The following is a 26,906-nucleotide window of genomic DNA, read 5'->3' as shown; positions in this document are numbered from 1 at the left end:
ACACGATTTGTTTCTGCTGTTGCAGAAATATTCTGGGAAATAAGTTATTAACAATACAAAACAGAAAAATCCCTGCAAGAAAAACGTCTAAAAAAAGAGACACATGGCAAACATCCAGATCCTGTAAATTACTCATTTATCATGCAGCAGTTTTACATCATGAGACTAATATCAGAGAGTGCAAAAACGTTAAAAAGCCAAATTCAAAGTAGTTTTGCATAATTAGCTTTTTTTTTTACTTAAAAAACTTGTGTTTTATTTTTTCTAACCTTGTTAAACAAGTTAAAAAGTGCTCAGCTGGGATTTCCCTGCCGACTAAATATTGTTATCGGGATTGTTCGACCTGCTAGAAAGTCCTTTACACTGAAAGCAAAACTGGAGTTTAGAGAAAATCTTCTGTGGCGTTGGACAGAATGAGTCCAAACATCCGCTCAACGGGGTATTCATAGTGAGAAAGTAAACAAAAGTACAAAGACGGGATTATCGGAGGCGGTGACTAAACAAACGGACCGATTTACTCTCCGGTCACATAAAAACCAACAAAAGACGGATTCCAGCGTGTAGAAGGAAGATCAGCAGTGACAGTCTGTTCTATTTAATTCAGTGACATTAGTCAATGAGACAAAATGTCTCTTCAGTAATTCCTGTACAATGATTTGGATGATATTCTTGTTTTGGTAAAAGTTCTCCACAGGAGAAACATTTTATTCCCTCTTAATCATCATCGTCCCACATTCAAATCCATGATTAGTCATTAATACTTGTGCCCGGGATTCCTTTTTCTCTGTCTTTATTTCACTCCGCAGGACATTACTGTCTTTCTCTTGATGTTTTGCTAAAGTTCAGCTTGGGCTTTCTTCTTCCCTTGTTTGTGTCCATCACCGGCCGCACACCTGAAACCCAGGTTGTCCGAGGCAGAGTCCGGAGTGTTGCCCATCCTTCAGGACACACAATCATAACATCCTTCAGGACTTCTGTGCAGGTGCTGTGTGGGACTCAAGAGTCTGAAAATGTAGTGCGTCGTGTTTTTGAATAACTCACTTGGTCGTTATTCGGGCTTTATGATTGGCTGAGCCGTCCACCGTGTCGATCCAGGAGCCCCCCCGCAGCACGAACATGGGTTGAGCTGCTGAAAAAGGCGTGGACGTCCATTCCCACGTGTTTCCCATCATGTCGTACAGTCCTGCGTGGAGTAACAAAGTTGCTCGTATACTAACAGGAAGCACACAAGAAGAGTCCATATATATAATAATATGAGAAGGCGTTAACGCGCTTTGGTTTTAACATTTCTGTAACATCTATTTTCTGTCTACTGCTATAACATAAAGTCATTTCTGTTACAAATCACTTTTAATCTCATACCATCTAATTAATGCAGATTTATCCCCCCCAATTTAAACACACAGGCCGTTACCATGACTGTTCTGAGAAGGAAACGCTGTGACAGGGGCAACACCATGGTATCCATCCTCTGCAGTGTCTCCATCCGGAAAGGATCCCTAAATCATAACCAGGACTGAGTTATCGCAAGGCCTGCGTTTCACACGTCACAAGAACAAGCCTGATTTTTAAGAGAAAAATAGTACAAAAGAGTAGATCTAATGAAGTTTCATGAGTTTTTCCGCTCCAATTTATATGTTTTCAATCTGAGAAGCTCAATCTGCAGAAATCCCTTAAAAATAAAACACATCTTTGAGTCCTTAGTCAAAGCTGCCTCTGAGGACAATGACCTGTGCTAATGCTTCTGCAACGTGCATTACTGTTGGAGGCTGACCTGCCACAGGTTGGTTCTGTTGCCCTGGAACTTGTTTCCCCACGGATACGTCCTACCTGGAACACACGAGGAGGACAGCAAACAATGACACTCTATAGCTATTGTTCAGGGCTCTGTCTTTGGTCTTTTACTGGTGCAGCCTCCCTGTGAATCAATGCATTGTTGAATGGATGTTAATGAAGAATCAATAGACTAGAATAAACTGCGTACCTTGCAGCCCCCCACGCGCAGCCCACTCCCACTCCTCCTCAGTGGGCAGTCTCTTGCCTTTCCACCGGCAGAAGGCCTGAGCGTCGTTCCAGCTCACCTGAACCACCGGGAAGCTCAGGCGCTCCCGAATGCCCGAACCGGGTCCTGCGGGCTGGACAGCAGAGCGTTTAAAAGAAGTGGAAGGCGGCGCAATGAAAGGCGCGCTACAAGGTGTACGATTGAAAACTGAGAGGGTCGCCCGTGACCTCACCTGTCTCCAGAACGCTCGCTCTATGGGCAGCCACCAAGGAGCGGACTGGATGGGAAAGTAAGAGTCGATAGTTATTCATATATTCTGCTTTCATAATTGACTGATCTATTTATCCCTTGAATAATACATGAATTGTTTTGCCTGTAAAATGTAAAGGAAAACAAGATGTATTGTTCCAAGCCAAAACTCAAGACCCCGGTACCTCAATCCTCTGGGTGACTTTGCTCTTCAGCTCTTCTGGCACAAAGTCTTGAAACACAAAGCTCCAACCGAATGTCTCAGCCTCAGTTTTGTACTTTTGCGCCCTCACAAAGTCTCTGTGGGGCAAAGGAGGCCACGGCGCGTGACTTCGTTACACAACGTCTTAATTCATTATCAACATAATCGGATGTCACGTGGGTTTACCTGAAGTCGGCATTGGTGACCGGATAGGTGTCGATGTCAAAGGGCTGCAGCCGGACCTCCTGAGTGGGAGCCTCCCCGTCTCTCCCATCGGCTGCACTGGTTCCCATTATCATCCTCCCTCCGGGAATGTGCATCATCTCCTCCGCCGCGGCTGCGGGTTACGAGGACACGTGTTTCCATCACGTTGATGTAATTCATGCTTTGGTATGTTTAGAAATAACATTTTTTTTAAAGGTGACGTCTTACCCGACGCTGGCAATAAAAACATCGCGCAGATCAAGGAAAAGGTTTTAAGGATCATTCGCGACGAGCTGGTTTCACCTGACGTGGTTTTCACGTTGAGCATTTTACAATAATCTTACATTCAATTACAAGTTACGGAATAAACTATCAGCAGAATTTCTCTGTCGGACAGATTTAACGGTCGGAACGGAAATGTGTTCAACCATCAAACCCTTCCGTGTAAAACAGTTTTTAGAAAGTTGTTTTACGAACAAGCGTCCATTTCCTTTATCTTTAAGAAATACTAGAACAGAAACGTGATCAATAATCTGCAGTAAAGTTACGCAAAGAAATTAAACAAAATGTTTGTACAATCTGATATTAACAAAAATCTGATTATGAATACATAACACTAATCGCTCCCCTTTATAAATATTTGTGCATTGATTGATATCCAGGGTGTAATAATTTATAACTGTAGGTCTAAATGACAGCAGTGTCTCATACAATGTGCCAATAAATAATGAAAACTAACTTTAAACAAATACAGCTACTCTGATGCATGCGGGCTTAGATGAATTGTTGGTTTATGATTAAAGTTTATGAACTTTAATCACCTTATACAGTTGGACAGTTTAGTCCCGAAAAGTGAATATTGTGTACAATATTAATAGGTCAAGTTTGTATTTTAGTATGAAATGTTCATTTCGAAAATAGAAATGCTTAATTATGTCTTTGACCCATTTTCTGCTAAGAACCAACTTTTTAATAACCTGGTGTGGATGTAGTTTAACTATCCAGCCATGAATAGTATATTTTGAGGCTGTGCATCCAGCTTCTCTTGAATTTTATTAGTACTATTTTAGTATCTAATTACTCTTCAATGACAAAACCACCAACTTTTTCAAGAGCCAAAAAACCTTTAATGGAAACAGAACTGAGGGGCAGATGCCAGTGCTTTGAACAAAATCTCATAAATAAACCAATCAGATGAGGCATTGACATGAAATCCATGGAAAAAAAATAACATGACTAGCATTACGATGGTTCTGACAGACGCTGCGATGGATGCCGTGGGGATTACAGCTGGTCGTCCATCAGACTGCGGTGCTTCAGACTTCCTAGAGCAGGTCCACGTTGACCGAATTGTCAGGTAAACAACTATCCTTGTGAGTATAACAGCCGCCGCTTCTTTTGGTTCATCTTTAACCTTTGAGAGAAGACATTCCAGCGCGCATAATCTCATCCACCAACAAGATGTTGCTGGCGATGACCGTGCTGTAAAAGGAAAAAAAGCCACGTTAATGGCGACAATGGTTGAATATTCAAAATGGTCTTTGACAGTTTAGAAACGTGTGATCTCACCATGAGTGGAGAAGCTGTTTCTTTACGCTGTAATTATCCCAAACGCCTGCATCTCCTGCCACCATGGGTTCCCCTGAAGACCAACAGGATTTCATTCAAAACAAGCCCGATAAAGTGCAACCAAACTAGAGTTTGGGGATTTAAAAAGGAATCCAGCACGACTCAAACAGCAAAAAACAACAACAAAAAAAACATTTACAGTCTTAGAGCGGAACGATCAATAGAAGGCTCTGCCTCATAGGGTAATCTTACTAAAATAATGTTACTCTGCACCTGTTCTGCTTTTATAATTTATTGCCAAATGGACTTTATATTCAGTGTGTTCAAAAGGCACTTTGAAACAGACAATACTTCAGAATTCCTTCAGTTAACAGTCTTGTTACAGATCTCTGCTTTTGAAAATCCAAAATGGATATTGTGATGTACTGTGGGGGGTTTGAATTCTACTGTGCGTCACGGCCGTCAGATAAGGGTGTGTTGTGGTTCCTACCTGTGTTGAGGTCCACTCCCACTAGCAGACCACTGTCTTTGTACTCAGTCTGCAGTTTCAGCAGAGTCTCCTGAGGGTCATAACCAGAGTTCTGGGCCAGAACCTAACAAGGAAGATGAGCAATTCGAATTAACCACGGTTGATACGGTTTCAACATTAAAAAAAACAATGAATCCCGCATAAACTTCGGTAAGAGGAAAGCAAGGGATTTGTGGCATCACATGGATAAACACTGAAAGCCCCGGGGGAACAGGAAACACCCTTCACCTTGGGGATGACTAGAAGAGCATCTGCGAATGCTTGGACTCCCAGCTGGGCTCGGCCTTTCACATTGGGCTTGTGTTTCACCAGAGCGTCCGCCACAGCCACCTCGAACGCACCTGCACCGGACACCACGCTTCCTGAGGAGACGCAGCGGAAAAGAGGATGCTCAGAAAACACAAGCCAAATTGCCTTTGTTCATAAAAAGGCAAGAACCATGCGCGAGGGATCACTGAAGAGTTTGTGCTGATCAGCTAATACATGTAGGAGAGACTGAAACGCTCCCAATGCAGAGGAAAAGACCAGAGTCACTGTAGCACAGACATGAAAGGCCAGGGAGAACCACGATAGCATCCCTGGGTGTTCGCTGTGCAAATCAGACCAATTGAAGACACCCACAAAAGAAGAACGCAGAGATTACTTTCAAGTGTTCATTTTAATAAAATCCCCATTAGTAGAAAAAAAAAAAGAGAAAAGAAATAAACCTGCGCTAGTGTTTCATAAAGGATCGTTTGGAGAACTTCATGAACTCTGGTAATGAATTTAGTTAACATTTGAGTAACACGTTTCGAGGGCTTTACTTTGACGGTAAAAGAAAACCCTCTGAAGAGTGACAGAAATGACTTCAGGAAAGACGTTCCGTTTTAATTGGTAAAAAAACTATAATATTGCAATTTGAATTCCAGCAGGTAAGGTGATCACCAAGAATATTTCAACCATTCATTTAAATAAATTAAACATTTCAGGAACATTGAACATCCAAATTTGAGCTTCACCTTGGTGGCAAAACAAGACAACATAACACTTTTCCTACCAGATTACTGCCATTAATCATACCCCTATCAAACTACTTCATCGGAGACAAACCAATACTTTTAATAACGCTTTGAGGTTCAGTGTCTTACCATCTTCGATCGCGTTCTTGACGGCCCGTAAACCATCCCTGACGGCATCTTTGATCTGCGTCAGCGTGTGTTTGTTGGGTCCCTTCACCAGCAGGGTGACGGAGCGAGGGTTCCCACACTTCTCGATGAACGTGAACTTCTCCTCTCCCTGCAAACAGCAACTCTAAGTCAACAACTTAAGGGAGAACTTGTTTTTCCCACCTGGACCCCATTCTCCCAACTTTTTGTAATGTGGACTTATTTAGCTTATTTTTAAAATCGAGGAAATGGGGTAAAAGGTTAAAAGAAATCTCAAAGTTAACACATAGAAACAAAAATACTTACTAGTGTGTGTTCAAAAATCAACCCAGCATATCCCAAGCACTCAAGTGTGAGGTCGTCAACTGAATTCATGGCAATACCACCGCAAGCCAGGGTGAGCCTGCAGAGAAAAGGTGTATAAATCAGTTCTATGATACAATTTTTCAGTGGAAGGCAACATCAAAAAGGAAACGGTTTTAAAAACACATTATTTTACATACATAGGGTGAGACGTCACCTCTCATAATATAGTAAAAGCAACAGTTATTCTATACTTCTACAATTTGTAGTATTTCTAGAAGCAAATGACAGATTGCTCGGATTGCAGTAAAGTCGCGGTCCCAACCTTTTTTGCCTCACGGAACGGTTTCATGTTAGACAATATTTTGCGGACCCGTCTTGAAGAGAAACAGGATGAGCACTGAGAAGTATGTTCTATGTTGTGAGCCTCCCCATGATAACATGTCAAATGAAACAATCTTTATTTTATAAAGATTTACTTTTATATGATACATCTTAGATTACACACCCCAAACCCCAGATGCTCAACAATTGAGCTTTTCTTCTTTGTAAACAATGCAGCAGATTGTATTGTAGTAGAAGGTACTAAAAACAGTGACTACAGTCAATTGTACAGAAAAGGCCACTTAAACAAGTTAAATATGTCTCACCTTTCCATATTCCTCCTCTTTGCCCTGCGCAGGGCTACGATGCCCTCCTTGGCGAGGGAATCCAGGGAGAATGGATCAATACCCTACACAACAGAGAAAACGTTTGTTTATATTTTTTTCATGAAATAATGCACTGCGTTTGTCTGTAAGCAAAGTTTATTCTGATCCGTTGAATACATGTAGGAGAGGAAGGGACTCCCCAAATGCAGAGGTACAGATCAGATTTATTGTAGCACAGGTAAAGGAGACCAGGGGGAGCTACGTTAGCACCCTTGGGTGTTCTCTGTGCACTTAAGATGATTAATCTTACATGTGACGCAAATCCCAGAATACCAGGTGTCCATATAGAAAAGTCTTAAATCATGTGTGAATTGACCTGTACTGTGGTGGATATTAGAGCTGTAGAAATGTCTCATGTGAACAATTTTGCATTAATTCAGTACGGGAAAGTAGTCTGGAGTGGTTTTAATTTCAGGACAAATCTTTCCTGTGTTTTGCAGCCATTTATTGTATATCGTCCTCGTTTCTCTATCTATACTTCAGGTATTATGACGATGGAATAAACATACACATCTAAATGATTCAGGGAATTCTAAATGTTAACATTTAGTTTTTTCTAAACACACATTTTCAAAATAAATTATAGTATGCATGCTCATATCTTGCTCCAATTCCTCCCTATTTTACTAGACAGGTCACCACATATGACATTCTTCAGTTTGATTGTCATTCTAAAGCACATTTTGGAATTTAAGGAGACATGGAATGACAGTGCAAGTGCCCTGCAGTACTGCATGCGCCCTTTTCAAGCTTACCTTCTGGTTGATGACGACAAAGCCCTTCTCCCCATTGGGACAGACTTTGTTCTTGAAGCTGATGATCTTCTGCACGCGATCTTCAATGAACTTCCTCTCCGCAGCCACAAGCTTCTCCCTCTCCTCAGCACTCTTGTAGAAGAAGCCAGAGTTGACCTCAGTCTTTTCATACTCCAAAGAGATGTTGCAGGTCAGCACGTAGGCATCCTCCACCCTCTTCTTCATGTCCGGGTGTCGGGCACCGTGGTCCAACACCAAACCTCTGATCAGCCTAAGAAAGAAGAAAAGGACACATTCTTTAGATGTTAAGGACTCTTAGTCATCCACTGCGGTCGGTAAGGTTGTCTCCTGAACAGACTTTGTTTTTATTTGAACTCACTGTGTATCGCAGTCGGTCTTGTGCTTCATCTCCATAATCTCCACCATGTACAGGTCAATGGGCTCATTAGGTTTGTTGATGGCCAGCACAGCATCTACTACAGCCTGCAGACAAACGTATCACAACAACAGTTGGTTGTGGTAACTTAAGAGGGTTATTTGTCATTTGATAATTTACAGGCAAAGGGGATACATTTTACCCTACACATTAGAGGAAAGGGTTGTTTATCTTCATTTTTTCCCCATGAAATAATGCACCGGGTTTGTCTGTGCGCAATGTTTATTCTGATCCGCTGAATACATGTAGGAGAGAAAGGGACTCCCCAAATGCAGAGGTACAGATCAGATTTACTGTAGCACAGATACAAGAGACCAGGGGGAGCTACGTTAGCACCCTTGGGTGTTCTCTGTGCTTTTAAGATGCAGAAATGTCTCATGTGAACGATTTGGCATTGATTCAGTAAGAGAAAATAATCTGGATGGACAATAGAATAAACATGTACACATCATCTAAATGATTCAGGGAACTCTAAATGTTAACTTTTTTTTTAAACACCACATACCAAACAAATCAAATATTTTTTTAAGCTTTAAGGTTAATTGCAGACCCTCAGCAGTTAGTACACTGAGCTCTTTTCCCTTATGTCTCACCTCAGTGAGCAGGTCTGCCAGCTCGGAGTACACCTTGGTTCTGAGGGAGGTACGCGCTACGTTGATGAGCGTCTCTCGGTCCATTTCCCGAGTCACCTTCAACTCCTCCAGAACAGCCAACGCTTTCTCTTTAGCCGACTCAAAGCCCTCAGCAATGATTCTTGGATGAAGACCCTGCAAGACAAAATCAAAAGGGGAAAATATCTCTGAATTTTCTGGGGGGGGGGAAGGAAACTTGTACGCCACTCGCGCATCTCTTTCTCACCTCTGACACATAGAGGTCAGCTTGCTTCAGCAGTTCACCAATGATGAGGACATTTGACGTGGTTCCGTCTCCAGTTATGTCGTCCTGCGCCGTGGCAACCTTTGCAATGAGCGACGCCGTCGGGTGCTGAATTTGCTGCGCGGTGCAAAATAAAAGTCCTCAGTAAATAAAAGGGCAACAGGGCTAGAACTAACAATTATTTGCGTTACTGGTTATCACCAATAACAGAGCCCGAGGGGACTTCAGCATTTCTAGGAAATTCTTGATACTTGACAAAGAGGTACGAGGGTGCTTAACTTAGTGCTGCTCACTTACGGCCCAAATTAGATAGCAAAATGACTTATTCATCCACTCAAATATAAATCACAAGCCCCCAAAAATATACAACTTACATTTAACAGAAAAGGTCGACATCCTCAAATATTTAATATTCTCCAAATATAAGAGCACAAATTGTAAAAAAGTGGCACGCACATACATTCGGGGTGTGGTCGCGCCAAATGACGGAAGCCGAATAAACAACGTGACATTTGGACATTTGGTCCGTTTTCCAGATCAGCACTTTCTTACCATCTCGTGCAACAAGACGTTGCCATCTTTGGTCAGCTTAATGTCTCCGGCACCAGACACCAGCCTGCGGACCCCAGAAAAAAAGGGCAGGGAAGCGTTAACGGGATCCGGTTCGGTACCGGACACACAGCTCTCATACGCAGTTGTAATTCGGACAGAACCACGTCCGGGTTCTGCGTACCGAGTTACCCTGACAACGCCTCAGCAGCTGTAGCGCAGTCTGACTGAAACTTTCTGAAAAGTTCATCCTCCATGAGTCATTCAATCCGACCTGTTAAAACGTCCGTTCCCGGCAAAGCAAAAAACAAAATACACCTTGTGCTTCCGCTCCGTGAAATACATTAACGTAGGTACGTTTTACCGTTATGACCATCGGCTAACAGGTCGACACAGACATGCTAATGTTAGCTTGGTGGTGATCAAAAACGGACCCCGGCGATGACTGCGCACGACAACGTGCGCTGGAACGCTCCCGTTTAGCCAGCGGAGGCCCAAACTCACCAGAATTGAGTTAGAATTTTGTGGCGCAGGATAGCAGATTCGCGCACTGCGGACGATTAATCGTTTCTAGAGATATTCAGAATAAATGTGCGGATCATCTCCCGTGCTAACGTGGACTGTACGTGCACAGGCAGCCGAACTGCCGGTGAATCGCGGCTAACGTCAGCTAACGTTAGCAACGTTAGCTTGGTACGCGTGCTGCACAAAGGGCTGCGCAGACACTCACATTTTCATGGTCCCCTTCGGTCCCAGGTTACTTTTCAGCACATCCTGGAGCCCCCGGGCGGCACTGATGTTAACCGCGAGCGCGGCCTGAGCTCTGGCCACCTCCGCTTTTGGGTTCAGAGCTTTTATGGCAGACATGGCGACGCAGCTCAACCAGCGATGTAAAAGTAAAAAATTAACGCCGGTGGAGGGTCCGCACTGCTGGGTTCAGACGCTCTCGAAAGGAGGGACGCTTTCTAGAAGGCTCCAACACGTGCTCTCGTGGTGCATTTGCTTACCCAGTACGGGCTCGGACAATAAAGCGTTTGTGAGATCTTAAAACTCCAATTGAACCAAATAATGATTGTGTCATTATAGAGTATCCAGCAATATAAAAAGCCACGCGGGCGAAAGGTTGGGGTGAAATATTTATATTGTAGTTAGTTTTCCTAATCACAATGACTGGGAGATAAAAAGGCTAAATGTTAAACCACTCCTGCTACATATGCTTTAGAAAAGTTATGCAAATGCGGGCCCATTTTTTATTAAAAAAAATATTTTATAAAACTGTGTTGCATCCCCTGCGCCCAGCAATGTTTTACAATAATGACTACAATCTCAGGGGCCCAACAACGTTAGGAGGGTTTTAAGATTCCCCGATACACAGTGAAGGCAGCACAAGTCACACCCTTGACGAATCGCAGACTACAAAGTCTATGGGTGGTGCTAAAGTACCATCCTTTCATTACAGACAATACCATACATGAAAAAATGATCCCAACACGTTATCGGTTTGTACAAGGCGTTTAATTCAATATGTACAACTAAAATTATTGAACCACTATGATTCGCATTTACCAAATATGAATATTCCTCTTCTACCATTGTTATGATAGTTTAGAATATCCCACTTCATTAACCGATTGTTTACCATGAATCTGGATATATCAATAAACCCACTATGTATATCTACAATCTGACCATTCATTTTTAGTTAGTGCACACAATCCGGTTGGCATTTACGTCTTGACAAAGCGGTAAGTCAAACCAGTTAGCGTACGGCATTTAGATTAGTTCCATGTTGTTGCGTATTTCAGCTGGTGTGACATGGATGTGCACTACATCACAGTCTGGCTTAGTCTTCTGACTAGTCGGACTCCTGTGGTGCATTGGTGAACTTTAATTGCTCGGTCTTCATATTGGTGGTGTTATGAGTCCTTTTTTAAACAAATAACTGATACACGCTATTATCAGTTGACTGGAACAAATCCCCGTAGTTTCTTGATGAGTAGACCTGGTCAAACTTTACAGAATCTAAAGCAAAAGTCCATCTGTGGCCCTATAATAGACCTGTGACATATTAACAAGCTTATTCAATTCATTCGAACTCTGAGCTCTGGAGGCAGTAACTTTTGTTTGATTCGTTATCAATGCCAGTGCCACAGATTTTATAAGTCACATTTCTGAGACCTTCAAACATTATCAGGTCGTATTCCAAGTCTTTTCCTGGTATCGCACTCTTACACTGATGTTATCAAATTATCAAAAAATAGGACAAACCTTCCAAAATCAGACAATTTTAAAATATTGACATAGAAATAGAAGAGCAGGTGCATGTGAGATGATATTTTGTTTCCACAAAGCACATTAACAGATCAGTAACAGCTCTGGTTTTGATAATAAATGTTTTAAGCGCATCTGAAATAAGATTTTTGGCCCACAAAGAAAAGTGGGTGAAAAAAAAAGATAAAGGAAATAAAAATTGAAACATGATGTTGCTGCATATTTTCCTGGCAGTGCACCGACCGATGGTTGGTTAACGCTCCACGGATCAGTGTGACAGTTGAGGTTCTTCTGTGTACGTGGTTACTTCAAGGGCGAATTCTTCATGGGAATCATTATTCTAGATTCCATGTGCTGAATCAGGGGGACTGTTAAATGGGGAAGAAAAAGTATAATTAGAAACAGATTTCTGTGTCCGTAGCATGTCCACAATATATGTGTGTGTATATATTTATTAGGAACAAGAAGAATATATTTCTGATCATGATAATATCAATAAGTGGCAAATACAAGATGTAATAACACAAAAAGAGAAAGTCGGCATAATGGTATGAGTGAACTACTAAAATGTAACGGTTTTTAAAATAAGTAATTTTCTGCTTGTTGACATGTGCATCTGTGGGTTTAATAAACCTCAATAAAACATTACACAATGAATTGTAGGACAAACTCCAGTGACATATTTTGCTGAATGGCAAAGGAGAAGAGAAATAAGACAGCAAACTGACGCTTACCTGTGTAATAAACAACCTCATCCCAGCCGTCATGCTGCCAGGCTGAATTCCTCGTGTCTTCTCTGGACTGAAGGTCTTTGTAAGCTGAAATTAAAAAAATAAAAAGATAGTCCTCAATAAAGAACCCTTAACCACATATACAGGATAAATCCTTAGAAAAAGGTTGAATTATTTCTGAAATATTTTAACAACCAGGAAACACTGCTCACCCCATAAGTGGTGAACCGTGTACAGACTTCCAATCTGTGAGAAAAAGCCTCCCACGGCCTCGTGATTCTGCTGCCGAAAGTTGATGGCACGCGCCCTGCAAAATGTTTCGTTATGTTAAAAAACACCAAAAGCTTGCAATCGAAAGATCCTTGTGAATATGTACGATTCAAAGTACAAATAAAACCCAACATTTAAAGATGTCCCAATAATTTATTTCAAATCAAAACCTCAAATTTTTATGTCCACCTCAGAATTATTTAAAAGCATGTTTTTGTTTTATTATATTAACAGGCACATTTCTCCAAATCATCATTGTCAATTTATTCGGATACAAACATATATTAAATATAGGGTTAATAGGTCAATTATGCTTGAAATTGACCAATAGTATGCAAAACGTCTTTCGTCATGCGTCGGAGTCATGCATAGATTGTGTAGCCAAAAAGTACCGTTGGCTGATATTCATCTCCTACAATCTGCAAAACCAATAAAGCAGTAGTGAATAAGGTGCATAATAAAAGGTACCTTTACAAATGTAGCATCATGGAGAGAAAGCGGATGAGCTTCTGCGATTAGCAAAATGAGTCTAATTTGATGACTTTCCGATAAAGAAGGAGAAACATCCAGGAAGTTATGCCTTACCAGTAGTTCCCCCACTCGATCATCGTCCCTGGCTGAAATAAAGATGTGAATAGTGAAAAGTAGGTTGTCTGACGTTATACACACACACATGTACCATATTTATGCATAATGATGTATATTTTCATAGGAGTTACCCTGAGTTGGTATGATCGGAGTTCATAGATGTTGGGTCCTGGACGGGGGACAGGTTCGTTCCAGAAGCTGAACTCTAGCAGCAGCTGGTTCCTACGAGACAGCAGCATCGTCCCCCTCTGCTTCCTGTAGTCTGTAAACCTCTACAGCAACGACAGACAACAGCAACACACTACTCTGTAAATCTGCCTCCTAAAAACATCTGTAAAGATATTAACCTCTGGTCAGTACATGCACAAGTGTCGGTCACATGTGCATGTACGAAATTTGACGTCAGAAATTGTGCTACAGTTCGCCAACTGCCAATAAACTGAACTAACGCCAGCACCAGTTACCTCATTCTGCCGGAGTTTGTTCATGACTTCAGTGAGAGCCGGGTACCCTCCCCGATATCTCCACAGGTGAACTAGAAAGGAGCAGAGGTACCAAAAATTATTCAGCTCTTGAATATATCGTGATGTGTCTATATTTCTCTGGGCAATTTTTTTTTACTAAAGCTTGTTGCTTCATGCAGTTTATTAGTTGGTAGTCAATTATTATTCTGCTTTATTTTTTTAACTCATATAATAAGCCAATGTACAAGTATTGTGGATCGGTTTCTCATGACTCAACATGAAACCTCTAATATGTGTGTGTTGTGTGTCCAACCATCACTTAAAAACGCAGAAATATTGAATTTACAATATCAGATTAGAAAGAAGCCGCAAATGCTCACATTTAACAAGCTGGTTGAATGACTTACAAGAGTCATTTGTTTAATGGTGACCATCACACCCAGAACTCGTTGATGCGCTCACCTGCCTGATCCTGCTCTCCGTACCAGGTGTTCCAGGTGCCCACAAGCTCACAGGGATATTCAGGGTCAGCATGAATGGAAGGAAAGATGTCCGCACTAAGGATACACACAGACACAAATCTGTAAACAAATCCGCAGTTTCTAAAACCGGTTCCTTGATGAGAACCTGAATGAGGTCGGCTCAGGGACAGGGACTTCCTACCAAAGATCATTGTAGGCATCAAGGCACTCCGGCTTGACATTGTGAACTGGGAGGGAACAACAAAACATGAGTGGATGACACACAATCAGACCACAAAAGACAATCTTAAAAACGATACAACACATGCATTCAGGGTGATGAGTTTCAATGTGCCCCCAGGTCACCGACAACACATACACTGTATTTTGTACAGATTGTTGTCTTCCTTCTTGGCGAGCAGATGAGAGTGAGCGTCTTTTCGGGGGTCAACCTTTCTAACAAACAGAGACTTGAACCAGCTGTCTTCCCGCTGAGCTGAGAGGCTTCTGAGGTAAAACAAAAACACACAAGTTGTATAGGACACTACACAATGAGGAAACTAAGTTCCCCAAGATAACAGAAAAGCTCTGCATACAGTCAGCAAACACTTTTTGTGCTCGTACTCTACTACAAAGTCTCTAAAGCCGTTAATGGTGTTAAACGTCTGGCCTGCTCATATACTGCTGTCCAGCCAGATACCTCAGGCCATCAGCTGGTGGTTATCTGCGGGTCAAAGGTGATGCCAAATCCTGCAGCATTAAGCCTCTACAGCCCGCTCTGCTTGCGTTGGTCACAGTTGTTTATTAAGAGGAAAATGAATAAAAGGAATATCAGGTTTGTTTGTTAAAAACCTGCACTGTCCCAAATATTGCTACATTATATTTTAAACCTCTGTGTTTCGATTTCTGTCACAAAGACAACTATATATTTCTATATCATTGACTCACCATCACATATCAGTACATTAGTTATACGTAGATAATGGTTTTGTGTTAGTGTATCATCGCAGCATTGCGGTTGTCGAGATGTGGGCACAGCTCACGTCTGGACGCACACACCTGCCGCAGCGACACAGAAACCGGGTCACTCGCGTATCACAACAAGTTGGTGCCGCGCGGCAATTCGCAGCCCGCTGACCTTCAAGTTTGCGACGGACAGAAACTCAGTGGGGATTTTGTACCAACTTCTACATCTGAAAGTCTACCGACGAACTCACGCAGCTCGCGTGGACAAGTGGTCACACAAGTTGGCTCCCAACTTCATAATGAGAGTCGGGCGATGATTAGCATTAGCAGCGAGTTACCCGGTGAGCTGCGCGTGACGTTAGCCGACGTGCGTACGTTAGCCTGAAGTTTAGCGTTAGCTTAGCCAACTAGCCTACACGACTTTGTCACCGGTGTCAACTCCACGGGAGATTAAAAAAAAACACACACATTTCAAGTAGCATCGCCCCACAGCACTGGCAAATGTAATGTCTCCCCCCCCAAAAAAGCTCTAACCTCACGACAACCGTGACCTGTCCGTTCTCCCGAAGCCCATTTCTCGTCCGGTTGAGGCCTTTGGCCACCCTCCCGAGGACTCGCGCCGCCATCTTTCCGCTGGAAGCTGCCAGCTGGATGTGGTTTGAGGCTGCAGGTCCGGCGCGTTCCCGGTGGAGCTGACGTTGGCGTGTGTTGCAGAGCAATTCACCGCCAGAACAATAGGTGGAGTAACGTGTTTTTGTCGAAGACGACCTAGAGAGTCACGTCTTTGTGTGTGGAAGTCGTTGGTTTGTTTATTTATTTATCAGACTTTATTGCCCCGTGCATCGCCACTGCTCCTTTTCATCGCGGGCACATTTGTCCCGTACTTTCCTCCACAACTTTGTTCACCCCTCGCCCGGCAAACCAACGTTTGCGGAGATCTCCCTCCATGAATCATATTTACGCATTTCTTCCAACAAAACTTCTTCAATCTGATCTGTTCTCTCGTAAACATTGTTGTTTTAATAATGGCGGTATTGCGCTATGAAAACGAAATGTGAGACTCCGTAAAGGATGTAGTTATGAGACCAATCGCAGCCCGGCTTGCATAGCCTAGTTTATGCTTCTTTTGTTGCGCAGGTCGCTCTGAAAACGCAGAAGCAAAATCTAGGCCTACGCCTTTGTAGTAGCAGAATGTATGCATTTCATAATTTTTTCATAATCACTGATTAGGTTTCACTAGTTCTTCGGTCCGTTTCTGAGTTTTACATGAGTGACAGCTGAAGGGCTAGAGTGTGGGGCAGCGTCAGAATCTGGTTAAAAAAATATGGAACTTCGGTCCTTCCAGCCAAAGTATACACTTTTGAGGGTTCATTTCTTTGGATTAATGATGGCATGGTTGTGCTGATTGGATTAATGTGTTCATGGAATCCCAGAGTTCTTTAGTTTTGGCTTAAGGAGTGTTACAGTGACACAACCTCTGCCAAAAGCCCCATAGGCTCCAATACAAGTCTGCTGATATATTTCTAAAAAAATCCAGAAGGTACACGTTTTGCAAACAGCCATAAGAGCCGTATTTATTACCGGACAGGCGTCAAAACCATCTCGTTGCGTTTGGTAGAGTCTTGGGTCTCGCACAATTTTTTTTAGATAGCTGTTATAGTTTTGCGCTAGAGGACACTTGTTTGAGGTGTGGATTCTGTGTAACTCGCTGTCCTGTCTCTGCCCTGTTCAGCAGCTCGTTAATGGCAGGTCGGTCCGTACGTTTTGATAGTCCCTTTTACCGTAAAAACCAGAAAACGAAAACACTCGTTTTCTCGTTTTTCGTTTTAAATCCAAAACGGTAAAACGGAAGTGGACAGTCGTTTTCTCGTTTAGAACCAAAAAACGAGTCAAACTCACAACTTTTTACTCCGTTAATCTCTTTTAGGGTTTTGCCCATAAAACGAAAATACTTTTCACAGTAAGAGTCAACGCAATAGAACCGGTGTATGCTAGAAATCCAATTTCAACAATTATATTGTCACAATCTACAGCACACAGAAATACAATGCATACATTCTGCTACTACAAAACAGGTTTATTGTTTAACTGTGTATTGTGTGACTTTTTAAAAATTAATGTAAATTATATTGAGGCTTGAAGTTATGTATAATCGGACTGTACCAGGTCGCAAACTCCTAGCTGTCTGTCTGTTCAGCTGCATTACAAACCAATGGAAATACCAGACGGCGAACTAACTTAAAGCACGCGTTGAATAACCGGATCACAAACGTGACCTGGACCCCATCATACAGTACGTCGGCTCAGCGAACCAAGTGGCGGATGAATATCGTTAACCAGCGAGACGATGAACGTGTGTCGACTTTTGGTTAGTTTAGGTTAGTTTAATGCAGTTGTTCCAATACGGCAAATAGTACCGTGTTAAAGTAGCGTCAGCTAACTTAGCGTTAGTTTTCAACCTTTGAGCCGTAAATCCCGATAACCGCCCGTCGGCAGTCGGGCTCATCAACAGAGCCCGGTCCCCCACTGATTGACTATGACATTCCACCGGTCACTCCCCTTCATACTGCACATGTCACTTTAACTGTAATTTTTCACTTTGTCGTCACTCGTCACTTTGTCACTTGTTGGCTAGTGCACTTTATGCTTAATATTTTTTAACTTTTTTAATATTTTAAATGTTTAACTTTAACTTTATTCTCTTGTTTTATACTAGCCCATAGCCTTATTCTACTAACCCATTGCATTAGCATTTCTTTTTACTTGCTGCTGCTGTCTTGTTGTCTATTGTTACACTGTCTACTGTCACGCACCAACCACCAAGACAAATTCCTTGTATGTTTGACATATTCTGGCAATAAATGTTTCCTGATTCCTGATTCCTGATCCTGATCTGTCTTGAAACCAGATCACTAAAAAGGTAACACTCTGTTTTCACTTGATCCTAGCTCTAGAAGACCTCCTCCATGCCCATGTTTACTCTCATGATATATTACTGTAGACTGTAGTAACAGCTGGCCACGCCAGCAACTCACCACACCTGCGAGGAACAGACTGGAACAAAGACATGGGGAGGAGAAAACACAAACAGAGCAGCCAGACGTAACAGTGTTGGTGTCATGTAATCTTTGATGGCAGAGCTGATGCAGTTTTTTACTGCGACGTCCCCTAATTTAAAGAAAAGCAGCACCATTTCTTCATTGACAATCATCTTAGACAGCTTCTTGAGAATAGTCTTGTTGAGGTCATTGACGTTTTTTTGTTCTCTGTCTTCGTTCTCGAATTGTGAATTTCAGCTTTGTTGTAAACCTTTTTATCATTTTTGTGGCATGATTAAGCATTTGGTTGAGTCTTGTAGGTGGAGTGATGTCCCCAGACAGTAAGGCATTAGAGGTGTTAGAATTGACTCTGACTCTACTCGTCATTGATCATGCTAGTAAACATTTCTGAGCTATGATCCTTGATCTGGCCTTCGACTTGCATCACAGTGTCACCCACAACAACCTTGACTTCAGACATGTTTCTGGTCCTTAGATTGTTGAGCATGGCTTTTGTGAAGACCGTGACCATTTTTAAACACAAACTGAGCAGCCGGACGTAACTGTGCACCTTTGCTATATGTTGCACTCGGTAAACGAGATTGGAGGTTTTTGTTTTTTTCAATGGGCGAACCGGAGAACCTGGAGAAAACCCGAAACCAATTACCATGAGCGCTTACCTTAGTTTAAGCGTGTCACTGTTTTCTAGAGACGTTCATGTCTGAGCGCATGCAGCAGACTACCTGGCGCATGCAGCCGACTAACCGGCGCATGCAGCTTCTTCTTCTCTCTTTTGGTGTCATGTAATCTTTGTTGGCAGAGATGATGCAGTTTTCTCATTTCTCCTTGGTCCTGAGACGTGCTTGGGCGACAACATGCCCACCATCCGTTGGAAGAGCATGTTGGTCAGCTCCCGTGTGATGACCAGGGTTTTGCTTCTTGGAATTCCCTTCAACATTGGAGGCATACGCTTCTGTTTTCCAAATTGTGCTTCGTCATCATCCAATGTCAGCAGCTTGGGGAGGATGTGCTCTATGTCCTTCATCAATACAGGGCTGCATTCCATGTCCTTCCTGAATTTTCTCTTCATTTGATCCAATATGCGATTTAGCCATGTTTTACTTAAGTGCAGTGTAAAAAAGCCCTTGACACTGCTTCCTTGTGCTTTCTTGTCTGTCCCCGCCGATTCCTGCAGTTCTTCGAGAACTCCCCGATGAACAGTTGTTTCCAAAGGGCTGTTGAAATGCAAGTTCTGAAAGTCAGCGTCTGACATGTCGTCCAAGAAAGGAAGCATGGTCTCATTCACCTCCCTCACAATTACTGCTTCCGGAGATTGAATACTTTCCGTATCAGTCTGGCCGCCTGATGGGACATTCTTGTGGTTGTCAACAGCTTCTGAGGTTTCTGATGACTCTCTGAAAGTGGTTCTCTCTCTTCCTTCTCAAATTGTGAATTTCAGCTTTGTTTTAAACCTTTTCATCATTTTTGTGGCATGATTAAGCATTTGGTTGAGTCTTGTAGGTGGAGTGATGTCCCCAGACAGTAAGGCATTAGAGGTGTCAGAATTGACTCTGACTCTAACTTCGTCATTGATCATGGTAGTAAACATTTCTGCGCTATGATCCTTGATCTGGCCTTTGACTTCCAGGACATCTTTGAAGCCTTGCACCACAGTGTCACCCACAACGGCCCTGACTTCAGACATGTTTCTGGTCCTTAAATTGTTGAGTCTGGCTTCTGTGAAGACCGTGACCATTTTTAATATCATGTCGTCCAACAGCACTTTGGTGGTGCTGTCTGGGGAGCCATTTCGCAACAGTTCAAACTGTACTGGTGTCAAACTGTTGAAAAAGGACTCAATAAATGGCTTCACACTGTATTCTGAGTCCTCCATCTTCCCTGTCTGTGATGTTTCTACTTGATTTCTTCTTGGTGTCAACCTGTTTACCAAAGCACTTCTCATCCTCTGAGCCAGTGGGTCGACCTGAGTTTTCAGCCACCACCGCAACAGCCCCATGAAGTTCCACACGCTGTACCATATCTCATCGTACATGTGAGCATTTGCCCAAGATGCGCTCATGGTGCCGTCAGAACCCTCATTTCTCCTTGGTCCTGAGACGTGCTTGGGCGGCAAACTGCCCATCATCCGTTGGAAGAGCACGTTGGTCAGCTCCCGTGTGATGACCAGGGATTTGCTTTTTGGAATTACCTTCAACATTGGAGGCATACACTTCTGTTTTCCAAATTGTGCTTCGTCATCATCCAATGTCAGCAGCTTGGGGAGGATGTGCTCTATGTCCTTCATCAATACAGGGCTGCATTCCATGTCCTTCCTGAATTTTCTTTTCATTTGATCCAGTATGCGATTTAGCCATGTTTTACTAAAGTGCAGTGTAAAAAAGCCCTTGACACTGCTTCCTTGTGCTTTCTTGTCTGTCCCCTCCGATTCCTGCAGTTCTTCGAGAACTCCCCGAGGAACAGTTGTTTCCAAGGGGCTGTTGAAATGCAAGTTCTGAAAGTTAGCGTCTGACATGTTGTCCAGGAAAGGAAGCATGGTCTCATTCACCTCCCTCACAATTACTGCTTCCGGAGATTGAATGCTTTCCGTATCAGTCTGGCCGCCCGATGGGACATTCTTGTGTTTCTCAACAGCGTCTGAGGTTCCTGGAGACTCGTCATCTGTCCCACTCAGGTCCGACACCAGCCTGTCTCTGAAAGTGGTTCTCTGTCTTCGTTCTGGAATTGTGAATTTCCGATTCATCTTTGCTGTAAAACTTTTGATCATTTTTGCGGCATGATTAATCATTTGGTTTAGTCTTGTGGGTGGAGCAATGTCCCCAAACAGCAAGGCAATAGAGGTGTTAGAATTGACTCTGACTCTAACCTCGTCATTGATCATGCTACTAAACATTTTTGCGCTATGATCCTTAATCTTGCCTTTGACTTCCAGGACATCTTTGAAGCCTTGAATCACAGCGTCACCCACAACAGCCTTGACTTTAGGCATTTTTCTGTTCCTTGGATTCTTGAGCATGGCTTTTGTGAAGACCGTGACCATGTCTGCGTGATGATCCTTGATCTCGCCTTCAACTTCCAGGACATCTTTGAAGCCTTGCATCACAGTGTCACCCACAACGGCCTTGACTTCAGGCACGTTTGGATAGTTGAGCATGGCTTTTGTGAAGACCGTGACTATTTTTAATATCATGTCGACCAACAGCACTTTGGTGGTGCTGTCTGGGGAGCCATTTCGCAACAGTTCAAACTGTACTGGTGTCAAACTGTTGAAAAATGACTCAATAAATGGCTTCACGCTGTATTCTGAGTCCTCCATCTTCCCTGTCTGTGATGTTTCTACTTGATTCCTGCTTCTAAGCATATTTTGACAGACTTTCCAAATTTTTGGAGCTATCAGAAATTACGACCTGCTCTCACGAGACCAAGTTATTATCTGACGATCTCTTTGATGGACAGGCAACGGTTTCTAGGCAACGACTGCGTCACCGATTGACAGCTGATATACTGTCAGAGCGATTATCGTCGTTACAAAATGCGTCACAACTAAAGAAGTTCGATGGAGCGGACTTTTTCTCAGCTGTGAAAGAAGGTGCAATCTGGACATCGCTATTCGTCGCTGACGATGTACTTTGTGTGTGTTCGAATGGACTAGAGGACGTCAGCTAACGTTAGCATCACCGCCAGCGGTCTAATTAAAAAACAAAACTAGACCAAAACATAGCAATCAAACGTGACGTTGAATTGTTAAGTAGCTGTATGAGGTCTGTGTTTAATCAATGCATGCATTCTTTACCTAACGTCATAAAACAAAATACGAAGCGCAGCCGTTAAATCGGAAGTACGCACGTTAGATTTTCATAGTAAAAGCAGAGGCAACAACGTTAATATGATAGAAATTCGTCTATGATGCAAGCGTAACATTAGAAGAAAAGGTATTTTATGAATATAAATAAATCATTTGTGGCCAATGAGGCAATAAATATGAAATACATTTAATTATTTCATGGTACTTTTATTACATTTAATTATTTCATGGTATGAGGGGAGGAAGGGAGGGGTGTTGAGGAAGAGATAGAGAGGGGAGGAGAATTAGACATACTGAGTAATTTCATCTTTTCTTATGCCTGTATTAACAGCAATGTTTTAATATTCATTTCTGATGAAATTCAGTTCAGCTTTCAGCTTTTTGCATTCCAACGCATTTTCAGCAGGAAATGCATTTTCTAGTTAAGATTTGCAGATTTTCACTCGGATTCTGCGTTCAACCACGTGCTGCGTAAAAGACCACCGAAAAGGTTAGACCAATTTCTGAATACATAATAACAGCAATACCTGATTTGGACCAGCAAAAAAAAGATTTATATTTGATTGAAATGTCTGTAATGTGTTTCAATCATCTGAAACTAAAGGAGTATGAATAACATGTACAAATGTTTATGAATGAACCCATGCGTTTTCATTGTCATTTTATTGTAAATTCATCAGAAATGTGTCTTAAATTCAAAACTACCAAAGCAGGAAGAAAACGAATCTGCATTCTGTCCATGAATTGCTAATGTGTATGACTGGTTCATAAATGGATATTTAAGTGAACAGCTGAAACAGAAATGTAGCTGCAGACTGACATTTCAGCAAACCTTAATGCATATAAAAGAATGCAGTTTTCTATCATGAAGCGGGAGTTTGTGCTGGTGGAGAATCCACGTCACTGGAGGTGGCAGAGATATTGAGCTCCTGCAGTTTTTCTGATAACGTGGAGTCCTCTTTCAGGGTGAGTGGGAGGTCAGTCAGAGGCTCCACAAACTCCGTTCCTTCCACCCTCTTTCCAGTCAGCGGGTCGACCACCCGGCCCACTTTATACACTATCTCAGAGAGTTCGTGCTTCACGTGTTTGGACCTGGGCTCAGGCAGAGCCTTGAGAAGGACGGTATCTCCCACAGTGCACTGTCGCAAAGCATCATGGGCAAAGTAGGTCTTCCTCTTATTATAGTACTATGGGGAAGAAAAGACATGTTTAGACTTATTTGAATACAGGTACATTGTTATTGTACGGCAATGCATCACTGAAAGTGTTCATCTTTGATTGTATACAATAAAGTTCGCCAAAATTGTCAATTTTTTGTTGTTTTGAGTTATAATTACTTGCAATTTTAGATCTTCTCTCTTAACTTTAACAACTGATTGGTGTGACTAATGATTTCAATCAAATAATGGCAAATAGAAATCACAAGTTACTGCAGCTGACCTTGCAAGTCAAGCCAAATAACCTAATCTTTTACATTTTGTGAATATAAAAAAATATGAGGTTTTTAATATAAAAAGTCATGAATGTGTTATATTGAGGGTCAGAAAACTACAAGATGAGACACAGGAGTATCAGTATTAGTGGTATTCACAGTAACGGTGGCTGCAGCTACCTTTATTGATATATAATCAATCATGTGCAATAATAGGTTTAGTGTTGTAAAGTAGTTTGTGTATCATCCACCTGTCCTTCCTGTATCAGCAGTGGATGAACATGCTCACCTTAAGCAGGTATGGGTCCAGCACCAACCTTGTGACTCTCACTTTGGCAGTTTTGTACATCTTGGTTCCTATTACTCTGCCGATGATCCATTTTGCATGGACTGACACGTGTTTGGCCGACATCCTGGAAATCTGAATTCAAACCTGTAATACAGAATATCAAGAAATGCTGACATCACGAACACCTGCAGTCATTCTCATTTATTGGGGATTCCGTGAAAGGTAGCAGTCATACATTTAGCATATCTCCAATTTGTGCTAAACTATTCTTTACATTTGGTTATATTTTGAATGAGTCATTTATTTGCCATTGCCTGAGCTTGCAGCAGTGAAGAAAACGGGCTATCGTTGCGTGACATGCGAACACAAACAGGGGCTACATTTAGCTAGTTAGCCTTAATGCAGCTAACGTTAGCTTTAACTTAAAAAAAATGAATGAAGGAAATGAAAAACCACGCTAACTTGAACACAGATGTACCCTGAAGGAAGCACGTGAAGAATCAACTCACCGGAACTATTTCAAATGTATAAATATAGAAGGTCAAAAAAGCTAAAGAGAGGGTTCATCCATGCTGTTCAGGTCGGCTTGTTTTGATGACGCAATCTACGGCAAGCAACGAGGCCGCGGAGCCGATTGAAACAAAATCAGAAACCTTCATCTGTCAGGTATGTTGGACATACGAGGAGATTGTCAGGGTGTGTAGTGTATACATGGAACAAAGGATAATAATGTACAACAATACAAAAAGTCTCAATGCCTCAGCAAAAAAACAAAGCTTTTGTTTCCTCAAGTTGCTTTTGTCTGTTTAATGGAGTTTTAACATTGGCCACAAGATGGTAGCAAACATCACTTGCTGACATTGAGTAGAAAGTAAAAGATCTGTAAAAAAAAAAGAGAAAAGAAATAGAAGGTAAACTACGCGGTTCTGCTCAAACCTACCTGTTGACATAATGTTTGCAACCAGGACTGCAGATGAGGGCCTCCATGATAATGATGCATGATGATCAACAACACAGTGTCAAAACTCATAATGAAAAATTAAAGCAGGTATGAAAAATATGTGTTTGTAGCATGGAAGTTGTAAGCAACCTTTCTTGAATTTTATCTCAAGAGGAAGCGTAATTCTCTGGTAATCCCCGGTTAAGGTTAAGTTAAGGTTGACTAAACATTTCCGTAGATAAAGGTATTTGTTATCTCAAGATAGCGATACATAGTTGGATCATGTTAAATTACGTTGTCTGTTGGCTAACACAGCAACTGATAAACCATAACCATTGGTTATCCATCAAGTATTTAGAAATTAGGGGATCGGCAAACTGGATTCTGTGGAGACCATAAATGTCTGTACAGAATGTCATGCCAATCCATCCAAAACCTACGTGACATTTCACGTATGGATTTAATTGGTTTGACTGAAATTGCCATCTCTAAAGCCGAGAGCATCAGTAGGATGGCTAAAAGTAAGGCTTTCCCAGTAAGGCTCTTTACCTTGAGTGCCCGAGACCTATTTTAATTAAATTATAAAATAATCATGTTATCTTTGGATAATATGCATAACAAGATGGTTATCTTGACAAAAAATACTTTTCTTAACCAATCATCACAAGAAAACATCTCCTGATCTTTAGAGAGCGAGCTAGAGGAAGAGAAAATTGCGCCTTTCAACATTCCAATGGTGGAATACTTGTTTCTCTGTGTGAGTCAGAGTTACGTACGAGATTTCCAATATAACTTTACGGCCCTGTATACAAATATCAATGAAAGATGATCAGAATCTGAATTATTTAAGATACTTACTATAAGTATCTAAGTACTATACTTAGATTTTTGTAAAAGGAATACAAAATTGCCAATTACCTAACCAGCCATTTGGCAATGACGTACGCTCATCTGGATCTCCACAAAAGCAGATATAAGAGGCTAAAATGGGGGAGAGATTAACATTGATGTATTCAAACCATAACGTTAACAGTCCTGTGCCTGAGTAGTACTTGGCTGTGGCTCAGAACCAACCACAGGCAGACCGCTCTGGTCTTAATCAGAGCCATGTTGTAGTAAAGCACAGGTCTGCGTCTCTGTTACCCATTTAAGGCAGTGGAGCATTGATAAACCTCTGCCAGAATTACAGAATTAGCCCCCTTTAGCCTTCTTCATACAAGAACACTGAGACAATTCACATTTCACCAACTGTGTTCTGACGGTTCTCCGTTAAAAATGACAAATAACGTAAGACTAAAATAATGTTGCGCAGCATTCCTCAAAACAGAGGTTTTCCGTACATTGAATGTCACCATCATGCAAAATATATTTGTGGAATTAAACAATAGAAATCTGTTTTTTTAAAAGGGAAAAAGAAAGCACAGAAACAACCTCTTATCAAATCTGTGGGTAAGTGCAGATCGCACGGTATCAATGGCCAAATTACAATATTTATAATCAAAGATAATCGCATACATAACTAATTGCAATTGCAGCCAATGTTTTTATACATAAGACAGCTGAGACGGTCGGTTATCGGCTCTAAGTCATGTGAGACCGCGGCTGCCGTGACATAAAACAGAGGCCTGCGAGCACATAGACTGTGTGATTACACATGTATGTTTTCTATGATAACATCGTGACCTCTGGAGTTTTATTTTTTCATGCTTGATTAACATGCTGGAATAATGTTGGCCTAGATCCCCTTGTGTAAATTAGTGCTCTCCAGATATGACGTTTTTCAATAGATTAGACACGAAAATATTTCTGTATGAGTCTTTCAGTGAATTAAAATGAGCCCGTAGGACCTGTGCACGGGGTCCTCTCGGCGCTGGGAAACGTTTAGCTATCGTCTTTTGGAAATACTGTGAAGATTTGGTGATGAGGGAATGTTTTGTAATTTTCTCCACGGAATGAGACACACGGATATATGAGTTTCTTTTTCTTGAAATGTGTTTCCCAAACAGCACTGCTACTCGGACGCCCCCCCCCCCACCCCCCACTGACCCCCAACCAAGGGCCGGGGTTAGGAATCCTCATGGCAGCATTAAACCGCCTCCTTGAT

General features: G+C 42.0%; 4 protein-coding genes and 2 non-coding genes across 7 annotated transcripts; all 6 read right to left on the bottom strand.

The window, feature by feature from the left end:
• Positions 1-579: 579 nt before the first annotated feature.
• Positions 580-3,096, bottom strand: sumf2 (sulfatase modifying factor 2). The gene is made up of 9 exons (XM_040180821.2): positions 2,886-3,096; positions 2,640-2,790; positions 2,437-2,551; positions 2,235-2,279; positions 1,985-2,135; positions 1,775-1,830; positions 1,415-1,499; positions 1,042-1,183; positions 580-938 (listed from the first exon to the last, which is right to left on the bottom strand). Exons 1-9 carry the CDS (start codon positions 2,983-2,985, stop codon positions 836-838), a joined length of 948 nt encoding a protein of 315 aa, XP_040036755.2. The 5' UTR covers positions 2,986-3,096; the 3' UTR covers positions 580-835.
• Positions 3,097-3,761: 665 nt separating this feature from the next.
• cct6a (chaperonin containing TCP1, subunit 6A (zeta 1)) lies at positions 3,762-10,599 on the bottom strand. The gene is made up of 13 exons (XM_040180785.2): positions 10,260-10,599; positions 9,533-9,596; positions 8,963-9,097; positions 8,698-8,871; positions 8,048-8,151; positions 7,669-7,939; positions 6,854-6,936; positions 6,207-6,303; positions 5,883-6,030; positions 4,984-5,117; positions 4,717-4,819; positions 4,227-4,299; positions 3,762-4,139 (listed from the first exon to the last, which is right to left on the bottom strand). The coding sequence occupies exons 1-13, from the start codon at positions 10,394-10,396 to the stop codon at positions 4,067-4,069; spliced, it is 1,596 nt and encodes a 531-aa protein (XP_040036719.1). The 5' UTR covers positions 10,397-10,599; the 3' UTR covers positions 3,762-4,066.
• Positions 7,008-7,144, bottom strand: LOC120823186 (small nucleolar RNA SNORA22). The gene has a single exon (XR_005712824.1). It is a non-coding gene; the product is annotated as a small nucleolar RNA SNORA22 (small nucleolar RNA).
• LOC120823184 (small nucleolar RNA SNORA22) lies at positions 8,325-8,461 on the bottom strand. Its single transcript, XR_005712822.1, has one exon. It is a non-coding gene; the product is annotated as a small nucleolar RNA SNORA22 (small nucleolar RNA).
• Positions 10,600-11,025: 426 nt separating the features above from the next.
• On the bottom strand, positions 11,026-16,162 carry LOC120821815 (protein NipSnap homolog 2). Its single transcript, XM_040180842.2, has 10 exons — positions 15,815-16,162; positions 14,694-14,821; positions 14,517-14,562; positions 14,316-14,410; positions 13,854-13,924; positions 13,521-13,661; positions 13,387-13,418; positions 12,744-12,838; positions 12,535-12,618; positions 11,026-12,168 (listed from the first exon to the last, which is right to left on the bottom strand). Exons 1-10 carry the CDS (start codon positions 15,904-15,906, stop codon positions 12,104-12,106), a joined length of 849 nt encoding a protein of 282 aa, XP_040036776.1. The 5' UTR covers positions 15,907-16,162; the 3' UTR covers positions 11,026-12,103.
• Positions 16,163-22,789: 6,627 nt separating this feature from the next.
• On the bottom strand, positions 22,790-24,615 carry mrps17 (mitochondrial ribosomal protein S17). 2 transcript variants are annotated; one of them, XM_040180863.2, is made up of 3 exons: positions 24,372-24,615; positions 23,863-24,006; positions 22,790-23,328 (listed from the first exon to the last, which is right to left on the bottom strand). In XM_040180863.2, exons 2-3 carry the CDS (start codon positions 23,983-23,985, stop codon positions 23,005-23,007), a joined length of 447 nt encoding a protein of 148 aa, XP_040036797.1. In that variant the 5' UTR covers positions 23,986-24,006; positions 24,372-24,615; the 3' UTR covers positions 22,790-23,004. The 2 variants fall into 2 exon arrangements, with proteins under 2 accessions (XP_040036797.1, XP_040036798.1); XM_040180864.2 differs by having other exon boundaries at positions 24,325-24,470.
• Positions 24,616-26,906: the final 2,291 nt, after the last annotated feature.

This window comes from Gasterosteus aculeatus, chromosome 7 (assembly GCF_964276395.1).
Source record: "Gasterosteus aculeatus chromosome 7, fGasAcu3.hap1.1, whole genome shotgun sequence".
Classification (NCBI taxonomy): domain Eukaryota; kingdom Metazoa; phylum Chordata; class Actinopteri; order Perciformes; family Gasterosteidae; genus Gasterosteus; species Gasterosteus aculeatus.
This window is presented reverse-complemented; position numbering and strand designations above follow the sequence as displayed.

What these genes read in the sequence shown, in the direction of transcription:
- LOC120821815 (XM_040180842.2), bottom strand. Translation starts at nt 15,906, where the DNA reads ATGGCGGCGCGAGTCCTCGGGAGGGTGGCCAAAGGCCTCAACCGGACG. An exon ending in TCCGATCATACCAACTCAGG is followed by an intron (nt 13,419 to 13,520) that starts GTAACTCCTATG and finishes TCTTTATTTCAG; the next exon opens with CCAGGGACGATGATCGAGTG. An exon ending in ATCGAGTGGGGGAACTACTG is followed by an intron (nt 12,839 to 13,386) that starts GTAAGGCATAAC and finishes AACATTTTGCAG; the next exon opens with GGCGCGTGCCATCAACTTTC.
- cct6a (XM_040180785.2), bottom strand. Translation starts at nt 10,396, where the DNA reads ATGTCTGCCATAAAAGCTCTGAACCCAAAAGCGGAGGTGGCCAGAGCT. An exon ending in AAGAGGAGGAATATGGAAAG is followed by an intron (nt 6,304 to 6,853) that starts GTGAGACATATT and finishes TTTTCTCTGCAG; the next exon opens with GCTCACCCTGGCTTGCGGTG. An exon ending in GGGAGTGGACCTCAACACAG is followed by an intron (nt 4,300 to 4,716) that starts GTAGGAACCACA and finishes GTTGGTCTTCAG; the next exon opens with GGGAACCCATGGTGGCAGGA.
- sumf2 (XM_040180821.2), bottom strand. Translation starts at nt 2,985, where the DNA reads ATGCTCAACGTGAAAACCACGTCAGGTGAAACCAGCTCGTCGCGAATG. An exon ending in ACAGAACCAACCTGTGGCAG is followed by an intron (nt 1,500 to 1,774) that starts GTCAGCCTCCAA and finishes GTTATGATTTAG; the next exon opens with GGATCCTTTCCGGATGGAGA. An exon ending in TCCTTCTCAGAACAGTCATG is followed by an intron (nt 1,184 to 1,414) that starts GTAACGGCCTGT and finishes TACTCCACGCAG; the next exon opens with GACTGTACGACATGATGGGA.
- mrps17 (XM_040180863.2), bottom strand. Translation starts at nt 23,985, where the DNA reads ATGTCGGCCAAACACGTGTCAGTCCATGCAAAATGGATCATCGGCAGA. An exon ending in TGGACCCATACCTGCTTAAG is followed by an intron (nt 23,329 to 23,862) that starts GTGAGCATGTTC and finishes TCTTCCCCATAG; the next exon opens with TACTATAATAAGAGGAAGAC.